At 42.8% G+C, this 24664-nt stretch overlaps 2 protein-coding genes across 2 annotated transcripts in view; one reads left to right on the forward strand and one right to left on the reverse strand.

Moving 5' to 3' along the window:
* The window catches only part of SYN3 (synapsin III), a 201385-nt gene that overhangs the window by 118533 nt on the left and 58188 nt on the right, over window positions 1-24664 (forward strand). The gene's annotated exons all lie outside the window — the stretch shown is intronic.
* Window positions 1-24664, reverse strand: part of TIMP3 (TIMP metallopeptidase inhibitor 3) — an 89976-nt gene that overhangs the window by 48176 nt on the left and 17136 nt on the right. The window contains exon 2 of the mRNA XM_048933493.1: window positions 7251-7359. Coding sequence (XP_048789450.1) covers window positions 7251-7353 — 103 coding nt within the window. The 5' untranslated portion in view covers window positions 7354-7359. The remainder of the gene's footprint in view (window positions 1-7250; window positions 7360-24664) is intronic.

The raw sequence follows: 24664 nt of genomic DNA on the forward strand, positions 1-24664 counted from the left end.
TACATGTGCTGCCCTTTACAGACAAGCCCTCTGTCCCGCAAAGACTGAATATCAACAAAATTCTTCCTGTGGGGACTTCCAGCTCTGCCTAAGCCAGCTGTAAATTCCTTTGAGGCTGAAGACTAAGAAAACTGGAATCCTGGGAGGACCTTGGTACAATCCCAAAACCATTTCCACTGAACCTCCCCAAAAATATGGTTTCTCTGACCCAGGAATGCAAGCTCTGTAACAATGGCAAAGCTGAAGTCCTAGACCGTTGGCATTAACTAGTATTAGCTCATTATTTCTGTGTACTCTGTCTGCCTCAGCTAATATGAAAATCATTCATGTGATTTTGAGATATGTCTCCCTCTGGGAGACAGACTTATTGTTCTGCTTTTGTACAGCACCTGGCATGAAGGGGTTGCTATTTTTTGAGTGAGATGCTACCTCCACATAAACAAATAACAAAGCTTGTGGGACCCCTGGCTTCTCTGTTTACTGCTTTCTTTTTGAGTTAGTTATTTTGATGTGAGTAATTATAAAGCATCTGAGTTAGCATAGTAAAGTTAACAGCTGTTTCAGCAAGGAAGTGGCTGAAAAGGGGTGACAGCAGGAATAGAAGCCATGAGCTGATGTGGAATGGCTGAAGCAATCAGAATCTGCATATACAGAGAGCTCCTCTGTTAGTTTCAGCCAAGCAAAAAGAGAACTACATTTGCTCTAGGGCAGGTGAAGGCCCTATCAATCCTTCAAACCCAGGAAAGCCAACCAGCCTGACCACAGGATCAGCTACTGCCTCACTTTCCATACCTCCAGTTTCTGTGCTCTGTTCCCCACTAGCTCTGTCCTCATATAGGAGTGGTACCCACCAGTTGTCGCCTTCTGCATGAACCAGTTGAAAAGTTTGACTTCCCTTCTGTGGCAGGTTTCCTGCACATATTTTTTATGTTTCCTTCCTCAATTACACTTTCTTTTCTAAACATTTGCAGATCTCTCCCTTTACGTACAGAGTTTCTGAGGGGATGTACCATCTCTTGGAGGGAATGCATTCTCCAAAAGCCTTCCCCATGGTGCCATGGCCCCATTTGTCAACATACTTCTCTCCAAGGAAGAAGAATACAATCCAAACCTCCCTCCCCTGCCTGTGGTGTCTTCAAATCAGCAAACTGTACACCAAGCACCCTTTCAGAATAGCCACCAGCATGCAGGGAAGGGCATGTCAAGGGTGAGAAGGAAGAGTGGCTACACTGCATTGTGTTCCAGGCACGTTTTGTTGGCTGATGGTCCCAAGGGGATGCTGGTGTGTGTATAGGCAGCTTCTGGGCTACTTGTATTCACACTGCTGATGGAGTTAAGGCAAAATGAGGCAGCTGAAGCTGGCTCTGAGGATCTCTCTTATTTCTCACTGCTTGTCAGCAAAGCCTGAGCAGAGCAGAGTACCTAGCCCCACATCACACCATACACACACCAACTTCTCTGCCTCCTCTTCCCAACTGTCGAAGGAGCAGGGTGGGTATTTCAGTGAAATCTTCCCCCCCAGGGTAAGAAAATAGCAGATGAGGTACAGTCAAGTGGTGTGCTGTACTCTCATACTTCCTTGTGCCCTAGACTAGACCCATAGACTCACACACATGACCTTACACAGACATGCTCACATGAAATACTGAAACACTGAAGGGAGGAAGGCTGTCAGGCCTGGTTCCAGCTCCAGAACTGCCCTCTGATAGGACTAGACTTCTTATATTTAATTATTTTTTTTCCCCGAAAGAGGGGATGGTCAACACCACCACTAAACTCACCTCCACCCCCAAGCAGCTGTTTTGCCAAAGGGTGGAGAAGCAGACCTCCTGATTGAGGGTGGAGCAGTTTGAAGGAGAGGAAAGCAGTGACTTCACTGTATATTAAGTAACAGCAGAGCAGGCTGTGCGTCATTGTGAAAAACAAGATTTTGGGTGGGGGCAAAGGCTCTCTGCAGCATCTTGCACATGAAGCCTTCCCCTTTGTAGGAAATAAGCAGAACATGCTGTTCTGAATGGAGAAGCTCAGAAAGCTGTAGATGCAGTAAGCTAGACACCTTATAATCTTATTTAAGGAGATCCAGCCAGAGTAGCAATGAAAAGGGCACATAATGGCAAAGGGGAGTTTGCTCTAGACTTCCTTCCGACATAGATAGAGGAGCATGGCAATAGATCAAGTCCATGTGAATGGAACACCATGGGAATAGCTTCAAGTCCATCCAAATAAAATGCGAGTGAATGAGTGGGCTGAATGCAGTAGTGTGTCCAGCCTTCAGCCAGGGCAAGGCAGGGCAGGGCAGCACTAGGATTAGCTGTCTGCTTGCAGTGGGAGCTGGTCAGCCTTGGCACAAGCACCAATACTGCTGCAGCTCAAACACCCCTCCCCCCTTTCCCCCCCATTAACCTTTCCTTGCAGCTGAGGGCTGTAGGGCGAGCTCAGGCCAGTCTGTACCTGCATCCCCTGCATCCCCCCTCATCCTGGTTCTGACTGAAGGAGTCTCTCAGGCTTAAGGGCACTCTAATACATTAGAGCCCATTTCAAGCCGTTTTCACCTTCGCAAAGAGTTAAAAGCAGTCTTAAGACTACAAAGAGGGCAAATGTAACACACATTTTTACTCTGCTTATACTGTTTGTACTGGTCTAGGAGTGCAGTCCTGAGAGAGGCCATCAGAACAGAAGCTTTTTCACAGGTGGCCATGGGCTGGCTGAAAAAAGCCTTCCTGATGGCTCTGGGCAATATTTATGGCATCACAGCATACGTCTGGCCCCATTTGCAGGGGGAACATAACAGCAACCACTTCCTTCCTCAGTCTTCCTAGGTGAAACTCAAAACACTCAGAACACTATCCTCCAGGGACAAGACAATGTCATGGGGACATGGCTCACCTAATATTTCTTTAGCTAGCCCAGGTAACAAAGTGCAGTGCCTTGGTGCTGGTGTGTGATTCTCCTGCTGGATATTTACCCAGGATCTCATCAGGGCTCTTTTGACCTATACTTAAGTCCAGGCTACAGAGTTTTGACTTGTGCTGTTGAGTTTGCTCTTCAGGATCTCCTGGCCACCTTTGTACCCCATATCCCCAGAGGTTTTGTTTGGTCAGTATCCCCAAGAGAAAACATTCCTGTGCCTTTATGTGCAGAACACTGTGTTTTCCCAATAGACATCACTGTCTGGCCTACAGCATGAATATCCAACAGTACAGTGAATATATGGAATAAAAATCAAGCAAGATGTTATGAGTTGGACCTAGACAGGCAGTGAGTTGGGCAGAGAAGAATGGGATGACGTTCAACCAGGGAAAGTGCAGAGTTCTACACCTGGAGAGGAATGATCGCATGAATCAGTACAGGTGATGGGCTGACCTGCTGGAAAGGAGCTCTGTGAAGAAGGATCTGGGTGTCCTGGTGGGCAGCAGGTTGGCCATGAGCCAGCAGTGTGCCCTTGTGACCCAGAAGGCCAGTGGCATCCTGGGGTGAATTACAAAGAGCATGGCCAGCAGGTCAAAGAAGGTGATCTTCCCCTCTTCTCTGCCCTGCTGAGGCCACATCTGGAGTGCTGTGTTCAGGTCTGGGCTCCCCGGTTCAAGAAAGACAAGGAACATCTAGAGAGAGCCCAGTGGAGGGACACCGAGATGGCCTGGAGCATCCCCCCGATGAGGAAAGACTGAAAGCCCTGGGACTGTTCAGCCTGGAGAAGAGAAGGCTGAAGGAAGATCTTATCAGTGCTAATATCTAATGGAGGTGTGTCAAATGGATAGGGCAAGGCTCCATCTTCTTAATGATGCTCAGTGACAGGACAAGGAGCAACAGACTCACACTGGAGCAGTGGAAGTTCCATACAAACATGAGAAAGAACTTTACCTTGAGGGTGAAGAGCACAGGAACCAGCTGCCCAGAGAAGCTGTGGAGTCTCCTTCTCTGGAGATGTTCAAAACCTGCCTGGACGCTTTCCTGTGTAAGCTACTGTAGGAATCCTGATTTAGCACGGGGTTGGACTGGATGATCTCCAGAGGTCCATTTTAAGCCCTGTGATCCTGTGATTTTATATCTGGCCCCTACACACCTTCACATACTGATACCACACATGGTAAGCATGCCTCAGATGCAGAGAACTCAAATTCTGCTCAGGAAAGGTATAAAAAACTGCTTGACTGTTAGATGTTCAGGCCCTTTATCTATCTCTTATAGTTGTATATAAAAACTGAACCCCCATTTTTGTGGTACCAAGGGAAAAAATGAAGGAAGCAAGAAGTGAACTCTTTCATCCAAACTTTGACAGAGGCAGAGTTCAGTTTCTAAGGGTCACTAATAACCAGAATTTCGTGTTCTGACTCCCCACCTGAGAAAATTAAACAGCATTCACAGAGCTCTGCTTCCTTGCCCACAAATCATAAATGGTTTAACAGAACAGCACTAAAGAAAAATGAGAAAAGGACAAAGGAGCATATACAGAATAACCAGTACAGATACCCATTCCTATAGCACAGGGCACTTACCAAAGCCATCTCTCATCGTCTTCTGAAGTGTCACTACAGCAGATTGTTGTTCCTCTCAGATCTGGAAACTCTGCACAGCTGACAGTTTGGGCCCCCCACCACTCACCTACTGGGCAGCAGACAGTTCTTCTGAGCTGCAGCTGTAGTGGGAGCCACTGACTGATCTTTGCAGCTTGCTGCTTTCTACAGCTGTTCTGGCTCCACTAGCTGCTCCTCTTGGTGGCTCCAGCTAAGCATGCCCCATCACTTTTAGTTCCTGCTCACTGCTCTTCATCCTCACTGAGTCCTGGCTTTTGGCTGCTCAAAGATAAGTTCTTAAACAAACTTTGCTGGCCCTCTAGTTTGCTGTATTTCTGCCTCTTGAGGGACTGCAAACAATTGCTTGAAGCTAAAGGTGGTCACCTACAATGGGCACAGCTAGTCCCAGCTTTTCACACTTACTGAAAATTGTATTATCCACATTTTTATGATGAAATTATGATTGTTTTCCTATACAAATCTTCTCGCATATAGTGAGAAGAGGTATGGATATTAGGTCTGCCTCTAGGCTCTTTCAGCTTCTTTTACTCAGAAAGAAAGGCAGCAGAGCAATCCTCTTCCAGCTCTTCACCTCTCTGAGCAGCCCAAACAAAGATAAAAGAAAGGAAGGTATTCAAAGTCAGTTCTTAGCATCTTGCAGTCAGCTTAAGCATCTCAATAGGATTCACCAAAAAATAATAGTTCTCTTATATAAGCCTCAAGACAATTCCCCTGTAATAATTTAAGACCTAACTGTTGTTTCTGCGCCACGGATGAGTGAACTCAGACAGGCTAAGAGATGCCAAGGAGTTTGTGACCCATTCCCAAACTTTTCTGCTCTTCCCTGTTTTCTTAGAGCAAGCAACATCCCCTCCTTAGACTAAGGCATTGCATTAGTAACACTAATGATGGGTTGTACCATCCCTGCATGCTGAGCATGATTCACAAAGTCAATATGGCCCCAGCAGCTGAGAAGAACAATGCAGTGTGCTCTCAGTTACTCCTTTTGGCTACACCATCACCAGAGCCCAGAACAAGGGCAGTGATGTCATGTTTGTAGGCTTAATGTGTGAGTAACATATACAATGCTAAAAGCTCTCTGTGATCTATTACTTCCACATTAATACAGCTTAGGGCATATATACACAATCAGTTGCCAGAGCCAAGAATAAGTCATTTGGAAGAGATTATTTTATTTTAGGCTTTTAACGGGAATAATTCTCAGTCCCAACAGGCTAGTTCTGGAAAGGGAGTACCTAGCTAAACGTGGAGCTATATAATTTAGCCAAGACCTCAGCATTAAAGACAAAAGTTTGGAATGTAGAAATGGGCAGACCAGAATCCCACTGAGAAATAGCTTACATTTTTTTCTGAGAATTAGCCATTGTTGTAAGTATTTACATTAAAAAAAAAAAAAAAAAAAAAAAAAAAAAAAAAGATTAAGAAAAAGCTCAAAAGCAAAGAAAGAAAGGAAAGAAAGTATCCCCAGCCATTTTCAAGAAAATGACTTTGGAGCCTTTTTGTGCACTTGTGTTTGAACAAAGCTTTTCTCCATTTAGCCTTTGAGTGGAAGGAGGGCGTTATTCTTTCCTTTTGAAGATGTATTATGTGTATTCAATGCCAAAAGAACCAGCACAGGAGGGGGCTCAGGAGCTAAGTATAGTGACATTGCAACCAGAGGCCTGTCCGTGGGTCAGGCAGATGAGTTCGTTCTGGCTATAAACTCTATGGTGCATGTGCTGATAACCTCAACTACGGAGCTCATGGCAAGCTATTAGCCAGCCCTGGGACTGGGTAGGCTGTGCACCCTGAGCTCTGGGATATCCCAGCTACACTGCTGGTGCCATCTCTCTCAGGCAGCCCCGAGCCAGCATCCAGCTGCTATGTGCTTTCACTGTGGATAGATGCCTCAGGGGTGATTCTTCCTGCCTTAAAAAACCCTTCCCCAGTGCACTGCCAGGTGGTTTGCAGGAACCTCAGATGACAAGGCCTGCCTGTGTCCTCTGTTTTGGGCCCTTTCCATCATTTGCTGGATTATGCCAGGATTCCTCTGGCCAGCAAAACAGGGGAAGCCCTGAGAATACATAGCACAAAATCTTATCTCAAGGAGAAAAAAACAGAGGCTTGTGTGTAGAGGCTCGTTGAACTGCACATTCCTGTAATAGTTTCCCAACGGTGAGTACCAATGGGACAGTCACAGGCTTTGCTCTTTGTTCCCAACAGGCTGGAAGCTTTATCTCCTGGGCAGGCTGGGGCTGGAGCACTGCCAGCCTCCCCAGGGACGGCTTTGGCCCTGTAGATGCCTGTGCCTCCGCAGTGGGCTGTGGATTGGCGGAAGCTGGTGCAAAGCTGCCTGTCCGATTAAATTTGTTGTTCTGCAAAAGGATTTAGCTTTGTTTGCCAGTTATTACTGAGGAAAAAATCCTAAGCTGCTTCTTTAAACTGTGTTAAACCTTTCAGGGGGTGAAAGAACCTGGCGTCTTTCCCTCGAAGTTGTAAACAAGGAGGAGAAAGCTAAGAGAAGGCACAGAGAACAAGCCATAAATAAATAAACAAATAAATTTAAAAATACTATTTTGATTACATTCTTTTTCCTCTGCAATCAAAAATATTTTTAAATTTCCTGTGCGAGGGGGCTGCCATAACAGAAGCGTACCTGAACTTATCTTCCAAAAAAAAAATCTGATGATAGGTCATCTGCCACCATCTCGAACACACTCCAGCTCCTACACATACCTGCTGTCTCCCAGGGACATGCTGCAAGCCCATCCAGAAGGGTCTGCACAATATTAAGTTGAGGAGAGATGGAGAGATGTCTGAGATTCTCGTATTTCGCCATTCAGGCCTGCACAAACAAACCAAAGGCAGCCAAGTCAAATAAGTAACTTATTCCAAAACAAGATATCCGTACACAAGGTTTGCTCTGGTTTAATTGAGTTCAAGGCCAAACTACTCCTAGTTAGAACAATAAAATGATATCTGTAGATGTCTAATGTATTTTAGGTTGGAAAGCTACAAAAGATGACTGTGAATGTATAGTTTGAGCACAACAGTGTGCTAAAATACAACCATGTGTCCAAAGCCAGGAAGGGCTACAGGAAGTGCCCTTTCTCTGCCACTGAAGTTTTAATTTCCCTTGTTCAAGCCCTGCAATGTAGATAATTTCTTTCACAGGATTCCTGCCTCGTTTCTGCAGTTAACAGATTAGTGTTTCATACTTTGCTTTATCCTTCTGCTTAGTGGATAGACACAGATCATCTCTAGCACACAGGATTTAAACTGTGCTCTGAGAGCAGAATGACTGAAAGCCCTCTTGAGTTCAAGGCTTTCAGCAAGATATCATATGTAGCTGCTTCAGGAACATCACAGCACTGCAGTAGCTATTATGGATTTTGTACATGAGAGGTTGCCTACTGAAAACTGTAGAGTCAAAAGACTTTGAATACCTTATAAAACAAGGACTTGTGCTTTCACTGTGTCTAGCATGCTGCTGCACTTTGTATTCAAAGCACAAAACCAAGATGCAGTTGTGAAGGCTCAGTCCCTTTTCAAGCTAGCTGTGGTTCAACTATCCAGACGTTCCAGCTGCAACACCAGCTACAACAAACACCAGTTACAACACCAGCTACAACGGCTTGCACCCCTGTCCTGCACTCAGCTCTTTGCAGGCCTGGTCTGCAGACAGGATCAGAAAAGCAATTCTTATTAAAAATAACACTTCTGAGCCTCAGAAAACTGTTTCAAACCACTGGTTGAGGTATCCAAAAAAACACAAGGCAGCCATGTCACAATCAACTGCAGGAATTCTGGCACAGGACAACCTGCCCCAGGTCACACCGGAGCTGCACGGCTGTGCCAGGATGCCAGCTCTGCAGGGCAGCAGCCCATGGCACGAGTCCCATGGTGACTCTAGTTCTTCCTGCAGTCCCCTACCTCACTCAGTGCCCACCTACTTTCCACAACACTTGAGGCGAGGGCTAATGCAGAAAACTGTTCCAATGCTTTCACAACCCTTGAGCAGTTCCCTCCTGCCTGTGGAGCCAAGGAGTGCCTGGAGGAAACTACAGTCTGTGGACTTTGAAATAAAGTCTGCATCATAACCCATCTGCACAGACGTTGCCTGGGTAACTTTAGTCCCGGATTTCCTAACTTTTTTGAGCACTTGAATCCATAGTTTCCATGCAAGCTTTTTGTGTGTGAAATATGTCCTTATTCAAAGAAAGTTAGAGTACACAAAGAATAAGTAAGAGAGGAGATAACTATCTGGGCAATGCCAAGGATTAGAACAAATGCTTTTTCCTTGCTCTTTATACTAGATTATTTGGAGATAAAAGAATTTGGAACAATTCCCAGCCAGGGCTTGCCGCTCTCAGAAGCTGGTCGTTGTTGTTAACTGCAGAGTTGAACAAAATCCTTCTCCATGCAAAATGATATTTTGTATTGGGCGTGAGGTGTCTGCTCTGAAGTTCAACTCTGTAAATAGGACCATTGCAAACACAGGAATCAGTGACTCTCTCATAGCATGTGTGATGGGATTTGCTCCATAATGCTGCCTAGCAAATTCCTTTTCTCTTGTAAGCAGAAATATATAACGGAGGTAACAGTTTTTCTTTAGTTATTACTATTTCTGAGGTAACATGGGAGATGCCATTACTGACCCCTATACAGGACTGTTTAGCTCCTTTCATCAGGGTTCAGTCCCAGGCATAGTTTAGAGAACCCCAAAGGCCATTCTGACAGCTGTATGATATCTATGATATGCTGGGATATCTTTGTTCCTCCCATTTCCTCGTTGAGACCATTTTAGCAGAGGATGGGACAGCAGTGCTGGAAGGTTCATTTTGCTTACACGCACTGAAGTAGTTCATCACCAGTTCATTGTGTCACTTTTAGTGCAGCTTTTCATGATTGAAGCAGCATAGGGGCCAATGCCTGGCACAGAAAGACTAGCTATTGTAAAGTACACTAACATAACAGGCTCATATTGCGTCTGGGTCATCCTTAAAATCATGTTTTCTGGCTTCCTTTCTTTCAATGCATCAGACCCAAGCTTTCTGACCTTAGTTTTATGCTTGGAAAACCTTTATCTTCCTACTCCTAGTACTAGACCTTTGTTTTTTAGTATTACCTTTGTTTCTTACATACTCCCTCTCTGGCTTAGTTTTTGTCCTGTGCTGATTGCCATCTACAACTCCAGAATCCATCAGACTCTGTGGCCAACTGGCTATATGAAGGCTCTCACACAGAAGAAAATAATTGAGAAGCACACTGTATTGAAGCAAAGTGACAGCAGCCTACATTCTGGAAGATTATTTACCATTAGCAGAAATTGTGCATATCCAGGCTAATCAAGCAGCAAACCAACCCTACCTGTTCTGAGCCATGCCCCGTCCTGTAGAGTACCAACTGCAATTGTAGGGGGGCACAGCTGATAGTCCTCTCCCTCAGACAAATTCCTGCTGGGTGGCTGCCACAACAGCAAAAATGTATCACACGCAGGACATTGTTCATACTTTTTCTACCTGAAACAACTACCTCTTACTTCCCATACAATATGCACCCTTCTCGTTCTCATTTCCTTAAAAGCCTTGACCAAGATTGCTGTGCTGCTTGCAGGTTTGATGTCACCTGCCCTCCACCTGGATTTTCTTATCGTATCTGTCTTGACAGTCTGCAAGATACTGAAAGGCAAGCTTGATATGTACCTTTCCTCTAATGACCTCTCCATAAACATTTCAGTGTTAGTGATAGTAATAACCATAAAGATAATAATGATAATAGCGGGAATAATGATTGCTATAAGGTGAGTGGTAGGATTACTCTTGAAATCAGCCTTAAATTTGAAGAAAATGGAGTAATATCCCTTCTGGAGAAACCAGAAGCACTCTCCTTTTGCAGGATGAAAGGAGATGAGGAATGTTGGTTGGCACTGAATCCCTGTCCTCTTGGGCCTTTAATGGGTTTCCTGCTCCCACAGGTTCAAAGAGCAATTACAGTCTCCAGCAAAAGTACAGCAAATGGAAAACAGATTCTTTGGCTCTCACTAAAGTGCCAAGAGAATAAGTAACCAAAGATGAAGGACTTGTAGTCACTTCATTGCAGTAGATTATTGAGCTGAAGGGAAATCTCCCTCCCTGTACCCATGTGGCCAGAGGAAGTCCCTAACACAAAAGCTGGGTGGTGGCAAGCCGATGAGAAAACCATGTTCACCCACATCTTTCGAGATACTCAGAATGGAGTGGAGGGATGGTCTGAAACATTCTGGGACTGCACGGCAAGATGCCTTGGGAGCTCAGCTCCTTCACCTCTCTGTGGTCTGGTGCCTTTGAATTGGCCATCAGAGAGGAACAAATCCAAGGTCTGAGGAAAGCAAGGGCAGGGCAGTTTCCTTTCTGACAGCAAATCATTATAAAGGTCTGTGGAGGTACGTATCCAGAACAGAGCAGCTGGATAAACAGATGGGGGCTGAGGAATCAGCCTTGGGTATCTCCAGCCTGATAGCTGTGATGCTTCCTAATGCACCAAGGAATGACATCCCCATACTCTTTGCAGAAAAGGAAAATTGTGAAGAGGAGGAAAAAAGAAGGGCCCAGGTCACTCAGACTCAGGATAATCCTCTCAGAGAGCTGCTGGATGTATGTACCACAGCGGGTTAATGCTCCGGAATTTCATCAGGAGAGACCAGCGGGCATGAGCACTGTGAGCTGCATGCTAATCTCCTGTGACGACCTGCGTAGGCCACACAAGATGGCCTCCAACAGGGCAACACCGCCCAAGCAGTTCCACAGGGGTCTGTGCAATCAAGCACTAAAGATTAAAAATGAAATCCACAGGAAAAGCAGGACTGGATTTAGGACCAGAATACCAGATATTTGGTTTTGGTTTCTTTTTTTGTCTTTTTTTTTTTTTTTCTTCTCAGATCAGGGTTTTGATATAATAATTTAAAAACAAACAGAGGAATTAATTAATTAATGGAAGGCACTGAAAGTACAGTGTCTGTATAAAAAGTATTGCCTGTCCAAAAGACAAACTTGCACTACTGTCATCGCCTACACCTGGTGCTGGGAAACGCTTTCATGTGATCAGCAACACCTGCAGTATGAACACATCACAGCGCTGGTATGTAGCGAGTGAGATTTCTCTTCCATCTCTGAAAAGAGTCGTAACTTTACCAGCACATTTCTGATTTGGTATTCAGTAAGCTGTGTCATACATGGGAAACTAAATAAGCCTGTCTGAAGCAGAAAGCCCTTTGGGTTGCTTTGCATTGTGTTTCATTTCCACCTCAGATTACTCGAGATTAAATCCCATCACCGATGGCAGAGAGAAATAACTAATAAAGCAGTACATCAGCAATAATAGCAACTTTGTGCTCAAACAAGGATACTCAGTGTCCAGCGACTGTACAGGTAGGTCACCTGGCCAGCTTAGCAACTAGAGAAACTTCTCCCTTAGAACTTATGTCTGGCACCATTCAGTCGTACAGCACAAAGATGGGATGCAGCTCAACTCTGCAGTTTCTCAGGTGTAGAGGGGAAATTGTATACTTATATTTACACAACTGTGATGTAATAATTGCTAAGGATTTCCTTGGCAATCTTGTATTACAAATTGATGCTTCCTCTGGTTTTCCTTACTGACTATAGAGGGAGAAGGCATCCATTCTCTTTTTACCATATGGATGTGTAATTCCCCTTAAGCTAACAGGAAGCAAAAAGAAATTGGACCCTAATGAGGAAGGGTGCAAAGACGTGAATGAATAGAAGAATTCTTTTTAAAAGCTCTGATCTGGACCTATGGGGTGGTTTTCATTTCTGACCTCCTGCTGAGAGGTATGGACTACAGACATAGAGTTTGAATATGAAAACTCTGAGTCCAGAGCCATGCACATTTAGACAGAAAACATATTTCATTTGGCCTCATCTTTTCCACCCATGGAACATTTGAAGCCGATGCAAAAATAAAGACACTGATTTAATTTGTTCACCCTTTGACATTCTTCCAGTCTATCTGGGATGGTGGGGAAAGGCTGTTGTAATTAAATGTTTTGAAGGAATGTCAAATATTTTTCTCCTAATAGAGTATCTTTTGAGTTGACAGGTTTGGGCAACACAAGGTGAAAGTGACTTTTCCCTGCTGCAGTTTGATTGGGATACTAGTTATCAATAACAGCTTCTCCATTTTTCCACACCAAGATTCATCCCCTCTCATTAAGTAACCATAATTAAGCTAAATTTCAGTTTCTATTGGTAAGGAAAGGAATAAAGGCAGAATAAGATGGGAAAAACAGAAGCTGTGGAGGTTCCATTACAAGACAGCCACCTTGTCCTCCAACAGTGCGTAATTTTAGTTTGAATATTGTCTTTCCTTTATCAAGCCCATACTTTCACATAGTATTCTTTTTCTGATGAATCAGTATGAATGCATTCAGAAAAATTCCTCCAGGCTACTTTCGTAGTGGTAAAGATCTACTGCCTTCAGGACTCTTCACTGCCAAGGCTAGAACAAAGAATTTCTAGATGAGTAGAAAATAAGCTGAAAGGGTAACAACAAGCAACACCTCAGCACCTGCTCACAGTCAAAAACAGACGGCGTACTCCAGAGATTGATTCTGTGGCCCATATAGTTCAATCTTCATAACTAACTTAGATAACACAAAAATGCATCCTCAGCATATCTCTAGAAGGTGCAGTCTTACAACAGCTGACTGATACATACATATCAAATTCAGTTGAGAAGGGATTTATGCAACTAAGTTCTCCATTTCATGGAGACCAAAGTTCTGCACATGAGGTAGAATAAGACACTACATCCCTGCAAGCTGGGAGCCAACTGGCTTATAGCTCTGAAAAGGATGAGAAAGTTACAGTGGATGCCAGCCTGAGTGAGCTAACATAGCACTGTAAGGTAACTATGCCATAGTAGGAGGAGCATGGCTGGTAGATTTAGGAAAATAATTTTTCCTGCTGCCTGACACTGAGGAGACTGCATTTGGCTGTCCAGTCTGAAGCTCCTCCATTGCTGAGGGATGTAAAGAATCTGAAGAATGGCCAGCTGAAGACTACCTCTAAATACAATGGTCAGAGGCCTGGAGCACATCATCAGCAAGGATATGTAGAGAGATCTTGACTCGTTTAGGCGAGTAAAAGGAAGGCTAATAACTAATAGCTACCTTAAGGGTAATTACAAACAGATCCATATTCTTCTCAGTAGCATCAAATGATAACACAGAATAACAGCCACAAATTGCCACCTGAGACATTAAGAAAAAGATTTTCCTTAAGGTCAGTGCAGCACTGAAACCACTGGTCATGGAATGGAATATTCCATTTAGGAGGCATTTGAGACAACTATTCACCAGTTTTGGCTGACATATCCTATGGTAATAGTACTTCAGTGAACAGGTGTCTGGACTAGATGACTTCTACAGCTGCTTCAACCAAGATGTTTATTGCTCTGAAACTTTTTGCAGCTAGTAGATTTTTCAAGGATTTATCAAAATACACTGCCCAGTTAAGAGGCATGTCCTAGCAAAGGCTATTATCCTTGCATGCCTCACAGACATTTTTCCTCTAAAATATGATGAGTAGAATTAGAGTTATGTTTCCTCACGCTCACCACTGTGATTCCCACCTCTTTTTTCAGGCTATAGGTTGTCCATTGATCATGTTTAGATAAAACCTGAGGTTGAAATGTGGGCTTCTTGGAAATAATACTGGCATAAGCCACACAATCAACATTTCTCTTAACTGTTCTCGGTTAAAGGTAGCCTCACTGGGCAGTAAGGCATGATTTTAACAGCTTACACTTAACAAGTCAAGTCTTGTGGGCAAGCTGTGTTCCTTATGAACAGGGATACCTTTTGGATTTTATCCTTGGTTCTGAGAAATTATAAAGACATTTCCAGAGGTATCCAAACAGGCAGAATGAAGAGGTGCTGCTCCCAAAGATCCCAAACGCCAGTTGGCTTCAAATATTTTACCACCTAGAATGTCTCCAGAGACCTTTGCCTACATTCCGTATCTGTAAGACAAAGTTCACTTATTCAGGTGTTCACTCTGTCATCTAAAATGCTAAAGTTATGATGTTCTCTTTTTCCCAGTCTATTTATCATAGAGTATCCTGTGAGAATCCCAGCTATGTACACAGAACAATGACTGCCAACTATCTGTAAATCTGGAAAGAGCCAAATCACAGCCCACATTTCAGTCAATGATGCCTTAGTGGAGTGGTACCAAAGAAAAACCCAAACCCGAAGTGTTACATCTTCACAAAGAATGCAATGGTTTTACTCCGCTGCTCATGACTAATGAGTCATAAGGATTCAGTGAACAGGCAGATAATTTGTAATAATATTTGTGAAACAGAAGAGGGACAGTTCTTGTGGTTAAGGCTGGGCTGACACGCAGGATGTCTGGGTCCAGTTCCTAGTCTAGCACAGATTTTCCTTTGTAAGCATTGGCAGGCTGCTTGAACTGCCATCTTCAGTTCCTTGCCTATAATTTTTTTCCTTTCTTTGAGTTTTTGACTATGATCTCTTTTAGTTCTGAAGTATCTCTGTAGTTTCTGACATCCAGGAATGTAGACAATATAATACAAATTGTGTTATGAGCTACGAATAGCTCAAAACAGCCCATGGGCTAAGTGTATTCACTGCAGCTACCTAGCAAATATATTTGAAGGAACTAGCCTGGACAAGTGAATGGTTACCAAACAGGCTACATTCAGAAGTAATGGTTTATAATGAATTTTGTTAAATGCCTGCTGCTGCTCCTACCATTCAATCCAATACCAGCACAGCCATCTCTGCTACCATTTCATGCCAACCCAGATTAAGGGATGGCACAGGTTTTCACTGATATTTATAGTATCTTGCAACAACAGCAGGGGAAAAAAAAATACAACTTTTTCAGACCACAAAATGTGAGACAGGAATTTTACGTCTGATGTATTAAAATATTTTTTTCAAGTTGCAACATTCAAAAGCCTATCAGTAATGTCTCCCAGGACTGATATCTCCAACTTTCAACACAAAATAGTTTTAAAATTGAGCTTACTACTGATTAGGTCACTTTCTAGCCTGCAATTTTCAGAGGCTGATTAAAATGTCGATACAAAAGTGAGCACAGTTATCTCTATCTTGCTGCTTAATTTCAGAAGAACCGCCTTGGCACCAATAGGTCCAGATTGAAAGAAATAAAATCAAGTATAACCAAGTTACATTTTAGTCACTTGATTCTTTTGACTCTTGACTCGAAACACATGGATCCCAGAGTATTAAAACTAAAAAAAATCTTCTACCAGCAGAGTTTCATATCCTTACAGACATGCTAAGAACTGAACAAGCTTTTTCCCCTCATTGGGAAAAGTGGGTGAAATTGTGGGTTGGAGTTCATGGGATAGTGTGCTCATTCTGGAAAACAGAAAGAGCTAGAAAGGTCTTGAACTATACAAAAGGACAACCAAAGAACCCAATGGAGCTTTGCCCTCTAGAAAAGAGAATAATGACCAAATGGAAAACAGCTGCATATGCATTAGTTCTGCCTGCAACGCTGAAAACAGTGCTATGGCGTGCACTTGTCATAATACTGGTCACTGTGCACAGCAAATTGTGGCTCTTCATTATATTCAACTTTGAATGCAGTATTACTACCAAGTTCAAGGATCTGCTTTTCATGTAGTTCTGTGTCTAGTTACAAAAACAAATCCTGAGAGACAAAGGATCAAGCCCCCATAGGATTTTTCAGACTTAGTGGTGGGAGGTGATGGATTCAATGAGTTAAACTTGATGTGCACTCTGAACTCTGATGAAAACTAGAGATAAGCCTTGACCATTTTACCAGAATCTGTGAGGTCCTCTCAGCTGGATGTTCAACATTCTAGGAGTTGATGAGGACTTTTTTCCCCGAAGTCAGTAGCATGGTAAATACAGCTTAAAAGTACCCATCTCCCCCTTGTCATGGTTTAATTCTATTTGGAAATGAAGCAGATTCTCATTGCAAAAAACATCTGAAGAGAAGTTATGGTTGCATAATTGTCCTGCAAGACTTCAGGCTGGCAGCAAAATGGTACAGCTCACTTTCTAAGGCTGTAACAAACACTATCTGAATCTCCCACCTAGGAACGGGGAAGAATTACAAATAGGCTAAAGATGGGCTAGTCTGAGAGCTCAGCCTCCCCTCCAGCATATGGTAAATCCAGTGACTTACCAAAACAGCACATTGACAAAGAAAGGGAAGATAACAAATCCGAACAGAATAGAATAAGGGGCAGGTTAATCAATTACCCTTTTCCTATAGCACAGCTATCATTTCAAGCCCTCTGTTTTTGGTGAAACAGCTGCTAGAGCTGCTTTACTGTTAACTGCTTGCAGTTTCTGTTTCCTGGTCTCTGAGGCTGTCAAAGCTGAGTAGCAAGGGCCATTTCAGCCAATCATATACTGTGTTCCATGACATGTCAGCCAGTCATTCCTAGCCATTTCCCATCCTTGCAGTTACTGCAGCTGACCACCAGCCTTGACTTTGAAGGCTATTTCTACTCCTCAGTAACACCTATGCTTCAACAACATAGACGTCTTACAGGCATATATATAATCCATTTTAAAGCATTTTTAGCCTTACTTGTTCTTGTGATAAAACCTAGTACCAGCTGAACAGAGTGAAGCCTACTAACTACTCCTTTCTAGTCCTTTCCCAAGATGGCTGCAGGGGATACTGCCCCTGCCAGGTCTGTCTCCTTTGGAGACAGCTATCCCCTTCAAACTTCAGCTCACAGGTGAAATCCTGCTTCAACAGTTAAAGGTTGGCAATTGTCAGTATAACTTACAGCCTCTATTCTTACTTTGTTTCCACAACAGAAAATAAAGACAGTAGTTATGCTACACAACACTTGCTTGTTGGAAAACAAGCAGAGAATGTACACCACTGCTCACTGCACTTACACATTTCTGTGCTTGCACCAGCTTTCGGAGACCACTTATCAAGGCTGGCTTCAAACATAAGACCTTCCTCCCTCCCTTTCTAGGCTGACCATTTCTGCACCCCAGCTGATTTTTAATCTGATTCCTCAGGTATCAGAACATTATCAGAAGATAATCAGGGACAGCAGAGGACCAAGATGGGGATCAACCTCTCCCAGCTAGTGATTAACAGTCTGAAATGAGACTGTCAGAGCAACACTGTTTTGACTTGGACCCTGAGGCAGACACTGTGGCAGTCTGGTAGCGGTAGACGCTCATCTTGCCTCAGATGTAAACATGCACGAGGCTTTTTTTACTACTTTTTGGGAAGCATCAACAGCTCTTGGCAAGAAAGAGGAAAGAGATTACTAAGAGCCTGCTGGCATGCTCCTTGAGTTGATGTCATCTTGCAGCCCAACTGGTGCTGGGTGCACACACAGTCATGCATACACACAGCTACCAATCACCAAACTTTTGTTATGGCTGAAAAAATTTAATTAGTTATTGTTGGCTGGAGAGTTCGCCCTCTCACCCTTATTACAGCTGCTTTCTGTCTCCTGCTGGCAAGGCAGCCCCCCCCCCCCCCTCTGGAGTACCTGACGTCCAAACTCCAAGGGAAATCTATCAGGGAGCACTAAAAGCTGGGCTGCTCCTTAAAGGGAGGTGAGGCAGGAGCCATGATTGAGCCTTGCCAGCTAGAGTGCCAGAGAAAGGTAAGCAGGACAGACTCTGAGATGCTGGTCAGGTCCAACCAAGAGTTCAGATCAAAAGACAGTATTATAGTGATGAGGCAAATCAGAGGTCAAGCCAGGAAGTCAACCTGTAGGTCAGGGGTAGGATCAGGTCCAGTGATCACCAGGCAGGTCCACAGTGATAAAGCAGGGACAAAAATAAGCCAGTCTATATGTTGAGGTCCAGATCAAGCAGCTCCATTGCCAGGCAGAGAGAATGGCTGTGCTTATACTGGAGATCATCACTCTGTCACTATAGCATATGTAAGGAGAGAAGGCCCACGACTGAGCTTAAATAGAACTCCTGGGCCCCATGGGTGTGGGCACTGGGAGAGGCTCATCAGGGTCATTAGTGCACTGTATTTGTCAGGGCCCTGACAAATTTAGAGGCTCCATGAAGTCTGGGATTGTTTTGTATTTACACACTGCCTCCCAGTCATTAACTCGTTACCCACATGGTAACTAACATCTCTCCTTCAGCTCGAGCCATTCTTCTTATTGTGCCTTCTGCCCTACCTGCACTGGGACATTTTTTCCTCTCAAAATCCAGATGTGGAAATCACATAGGCTTTTCCTTCCACCATTTTTCTGTCTTCCTTTGTCACTCAGATTAGGTTTGCCAATGATCAGGAATAAATTGCTGGCTTTTCCTACTGTAGTCTCAAAAGTGATATACGTGAATTAATGTCAAGCTACAGTTATATACTTTACTGTACTGCATTTTCTTTTCTGTGTCCTATGGAGGACATATCAGCTAATAAACTGAGGAGCATAGACAGAGAACTCAAGGTTGCTTTAGAAATTCCATAATCAGGGTTGATTGTACAACTTTATGTATCTACTTGTCAGTCCTTGATTATTGGATCACATACCGTGGTTTGTATTGCTGTGTTTGTTGTTGTTGTCGTTTCATTTAGTTTTGTTTTATACTTTTCCCCACAAGACTTCTGCCTTATTTAATACTTAGTCCTTACTAAATTAGTTGTTATCTCCTCAAATATTTTGTCCACTATTCTCACGCTACTCAAGTGCTATCCTGTAGGGGAGAATTACTCTTTTACCCTTGAGCATTTCAGTAGTTTGCATCACTGAAGTTTCACAAACGATAATCAATGCCTACTCAAAACATCTTTTCCAGATAAGGGGAGAATTTCAGACTCATTTTCTAGACAGAAAATTGAGCTTGTAAGAGATTAAGTTCAAAAGTATGTACTACGTTTGAGTGTCTTACATGAGATACCTTAGACCCTATTTTGTTTTGTCTGTGTAGCAGTATTTGATGTTTTATATAATCATACAGAAGTTTTCCACTGACTTCAGCTGCAACCATCACTGCCTGGCACTTGAGTTAGTAAAGATAAGGGATGTTAGGTAGCAGTCTGGATTTTATAGACCTTTATATCCATTTCATTTAGCCCTGTAATTAGTCCAATAATTCAGGATCAACCAAAGTGAAAGGCAAGTAGTCCAGGGAAGCAGCTAGTATCAGTTTAAAGTCCTCATGAGATAAAGAGTTGATGGTGTGCTTGGGCTGATTTTTCTGGGGCAATTAATTCCCTTCACTGTTACAGCTTAATGTGGAATTCCTCATCTGAATCTGCCTGGTTTAAACTCACAGACACAGATTCTTGTTTTACTTTTTCCACTGCATTAAGGATTCTTTATACGCCTGGTATTTACTCCTCAAGAAGGTATTTGTAACCTGTATCCAAGTCACTTGCCAAAAGTTCTGTGGGCATTTCTTTGACAGATATGTTCTTCAGCTCTTTAATAGTTTCCACTCCATCTCCAATTTTTAAGTATTTCTTTTCTTTTACATATATATATGTATATATATACAACACACCAAAATGTCATTTTCAGGGTTTAACTGCAGCAGGATATAAAAATTGCAAATCAGTTTCCAGTGTTTCAAACTGAGAATGCCGAAAATTGAGGGGCAAAAAATTACTGCCTATGGAGAAGTGTGATTTCAATGATTTTCTCAGTATTTCATATGGATCTTTAGGCACAGTTAGGGACAGAATCTGATTCACTAAGGTGCTTTTCATGTGCCTTAATCCTCAAAGTGCCCTTTCTTTTCCTGCTACTCCCTGACTCATAATTTATGCATTTTCTGACTTTTGGAAGAAATGAAGCAGGGGTCCTGCAAACAACCTCCTCCTTAAGTCCGGATTTAGCCTCAGAACAGGTTCACCTGATGGACCCTTCTGTAGGGGATTTGTGGAAAAAATAACCCACAGTCATATAATTAAAGACTGATTCATAATGTTTATGTACAAGTAAAGAAAATTAAGGCTGCATTTCCTAACTTTTGGGTGCTTAACTTTTTGACCTTAGTAAGGTTCTTTTCACATGACATACGGGCATGACAATTCTTGAGTTTACCACAAAGTAAACTGAATTAAAAAAAAAAAAAACATATTCTCTCTGGCAGGCATAAATTGGCACTTGCATGACTTACCAAGACTGGCACTTTGACATGCAGTGCATGAAGAGACGCATATGTTTATATTCATTACCTGTGGTCATACAGACTGCTTTGCAAATATTAGGAGAGAAATTTTTTCTGAAGGGAAAAGGCCACAGTGGAGACAGAATTTCCTCTTCTATTCCATCCAGTTCGTTTGTATTTTCCTTCTGGGTCTGTTCTTCCCTGGCTCCTTAGCCATGTCCCGTTCTCCTTACACAGTTGGCTTTAATATATGCCCCTTGGTTTTCCTTCCTTGTCATAAATATCTTGCCTACGCAGTTGTCATATTTACCACCAGAGTCTGTATGGTGAGTTCATCCCTGTCTGGTTGCCCATACTGCCTCCTCTTCTTGCAAATATTCTGCCTTCGATCTGATTTTCTCCAATACAGAGATAAGATGTGGTGTGGGATCATGTCAAATACTGTGATTTGACATGGCCTGTAGCAGATCAGAGAAAGCCTCATCAGCAGCTCCCCCCAGTCAGGCGACTGTAGCAGACCCCAGCTACCAGATGTCATTTATTGGTTCAGTCCCTAATTTTAACCCACAAGCTCTTGTCCCAGTCGTGGTTGGTTTTTAGAGGCAGCTCTTTGCAATCTATGCACTTCCTAACATAGAGCACAACTCTTGCCTTGTCTATCCTTCTGAAAAGCTTGTAGTCTTCAATCTGTAGTATTACACCACATTTCTGTGATAGCAGTTAGGTCATAGATTTCTGCTTTCACTGTTTATTTCCCATGCTATTTGCATTGGTCTAGAGACCATTCAGCTGGGTTATTGGCTGTGTCACCTTCTTGGAAAAGCCCTCACAAATTCATTTGGGAAAATCTGAGGTTTTTCCTTGTTGCTTCCTAAAGACTAGTTTATCTCTCCCACAGCAGGCCTTCAGTCCCACTGTTATCACCCAGCTTTCATTTATCTCTGTCCCTGTCCAGATCTGGTTCTTGTTTGTTTATGCATTTGAACCACAGGTTTCACATGCAGTGCCTTAGCCCTGACTCTGGCCCAGGGTAGGTAGGGTGGAGCACACGCTGGAAGGGAGAAGCATGCAAAAATGCCACCAAGTAATATCACGTCTTGTCAGCTTTTCATAACCATAAATAGGTATCTGCCTGAGTTAAGATCTACCGTACTCAGAATTACCCCCCAGAGTAAGACTATACAGGAGTAATTGCTGCCTATCAGTTCACACACAGTCATTTCTTTTCCTGTGTTTGTTCACGTTTCAGTGCTCACAGATTCCCTTTTTTTCAGTTCAGTACATATGGTACCTACAACTTGAAATGGTAGGGAAAAATCTTGGTGAGCATCTGCACTTCAGCATCCAACTGAGTGCACATAGGTGCTTTCATGGCTTTGGAATAGATTTTTGGCAAAACTGTACTTAGCAGAGGCAAACTGCAAGTTCCAGGATATTGGAACTTGACTAGGTTTTGCCAAAATCTTCTTTAAGGATAAAGAAGTCCAATGGCAGTTACATTTCACTGCCTTTTTTTCTTCACAGCTATCATTGCCAATTTCCCAAAGAAGCAGCCACAGGCATTTTTTACTATGGAAAAAACAGTTCTACTTTTGTTTGTGTGTGCAAGTATATACATGTAAGTGCATGTAGCCTTCTGTTGTGCCTGAAGTGCTCTGCGTTTTCATCTTAAGAGAGGTACTTGGGGTGAAATATTTCACCTCAGTGCACCCCAATATTCACCAGAATTCAAATTTTTCAAGAAATCCTATTGTAAGTCAGTATGGGCAGCCCAAGTATAGAATCATAGAATCCTTAGTTAGAAGGGACCTCTGAAGGCCATCCAGTCCAACTCCCCTGCAAAGACCAGGTTGCCCAGGGCCTGATCCAGCCTTCTCTGAAAGTCTTCAGGGATGGGGCAGCCGCCACATCACTAGGCAACCTGTTCCAGTACCTCAGCACTCTCACTGCATAAGACTTTTTCCTTATATCCAACCTAAATCTACCCTCTCTAAGCTTGAAATCATATGCCCTTTTTCTATCACAGCAGACAGACAACATAAAAAGTCTGTCCCCTTCTTTCCTGTAGCTCCCCTTTAGATATTGACATTCCTCTGACGATGCTGCCATGCTACAGGCCAGCACGATGGGTCACAGAGACCTGATGGCAAATCTGCATGAAAGTTGCACATAGAATATGTTGTCAAGCATATGTACTATTCAAAGCATATATATTTACGTTGTGCAGTCAGCTGGAAACAAAGAACAGACTGTCAGTACATCCATGCAATCCCCAACAGAAACACTTGTGATCTAAAATAACAACAACAGAATATGATGATAATAACAATGTGCATGAACATTAAACACTTCACATTTATGCAAGCTCTGTTTTCGTACATACAATTTAGACAAACTAATATGTGTTAGCTTAGTGTAAAGCTGGGCTGAGTGATAGGAAACACATGTTACTTGATACTTGTGGTTGCACAATGACAAAAACAAAAAAGAGTCCTGACATTCTATAGGCCTCTGGACAATTCTGCTATTGATGTGATGTGAGTCACCACAAATAGGCCATCCTATGTCTCTGAATCACTTCCTGCACGAGGGGTTCCTCTGCTTCTTCCAGAGATTGTGTGCTGGGGAGGAATTCACTAGGCTAAGTCCATGGAGACCCATTCTAAATGCTTTCCCTTTCCCATCCTTCTCTGTGCAGCTGAATGACTCAGAGAGGGGATGACACCTTGAACTGATGTCACCATTCCCTTGATGGGATGGGAGAACCCTATGGGGAGCAAAGGAGGAAATTTAATTTGTATGTTTTATTTTAAGGAGATCCTTTTTCCTTTTGTTTTTCTTTATATTTTGCTGTTTTGAGGTTTGTAAGGGTTGGGGATGAAGGTGTTTTGAAATTAGAACCTGTCTAATTAGAACCCGTCCTTTATAAAATGAAGAATGTTTGCACTATTTTCAGTACAATTGCAATGCTTTGCCTCTCTGTCTCAAAAAGGTGTTAAGGCTTATACCACAGAAAGAGGAGTTACATATGTAAGTACCTCTGAAGCCTAATTAACTTTACAATTATTAGTGCTTTTTACTGGCTGTATTGAGGTTCCTTGAACAGTCATAGACGCTTTCCTCAGAAAAATCCTTGCAGTTGAATTGATGGTGTTGCAACAACATGAGAGATTGCAATCCCAGCGGAAGATAGCAAGTAGATCATTACAAAATTCAAAGTTTTGCATGATTTGAGATATCCCAATAGTATTGCTCTGCATAAAAAGAAATGTCAATAGAATATTTTCATACATTTTCACTGGAAAAGAAATCTGCATTTAAGGAAAATAAAATGTTCTTTTGCTATTCAGAATGCTCCTGCTTTCATTTGACATTTCCACTTGAAAATGCTTTCTTGATGACATTTTTCACAAAAAAAAAAAAGTTAAGCCATTGTGAAATGCAGAAACCTTGCGTTTCAAGTACTTTCTGGTTTGTTTTTCCCAGGTTAGACCAGACTGATATGTGATCCTTTGGTAAATCAGTGTTGTGATGAAAGCACAATCAGTTTCTGAGAAATTCCAAAATTATTTTGACTTTAAGAGAGGCTTATCGTGAATGCCAGCTGATGCAGTACTTTCTCACTAACTGACAGTGAACAGTATTTCTGAATGACCTCTGCCTGGAGTTCAAAAGTTACTGTGAAAGAGGTTCTCTGCACTGAGGTGTGACCTTCTCCTAACCGTTAATGTATAACATCAGCCTGTGCTCAAGGCATCCAGGCTGCCCCTCAATTTCAGAAATCCTCTTGTTGGATATGGAAAAAGTTCAGTTTTCCATATGCATCTTCACAAACATCAATCTAGTATAGAAAGCCAGGCACACGTAAGCAGCACAATAGCTAACACTCAGTCAGTTTCTGAGGTACCCTGTGGAGTTGTATGGACCTGTCCTAACCTTTCATCAGCACAAAACCACCTGCAATTACTGATGAGCACCTCTAAGTTTCCTGTGCTATAATCTAGGC

This window comes from Lagopus muta, chromosome 1 (assembly GCF_023343835.1).
Source record: "Lagopus muta isolate bLagMut1 chromosome 1, bLagMut1 primary, whole genome shotgun sequence".
In the NCBI taxonomy this organism is placed as follows: Eukaryota; Metazoa; Chordata; class Aves; order Galliformes; family Phasianidae; genus Lagopus; species Lagopus muta.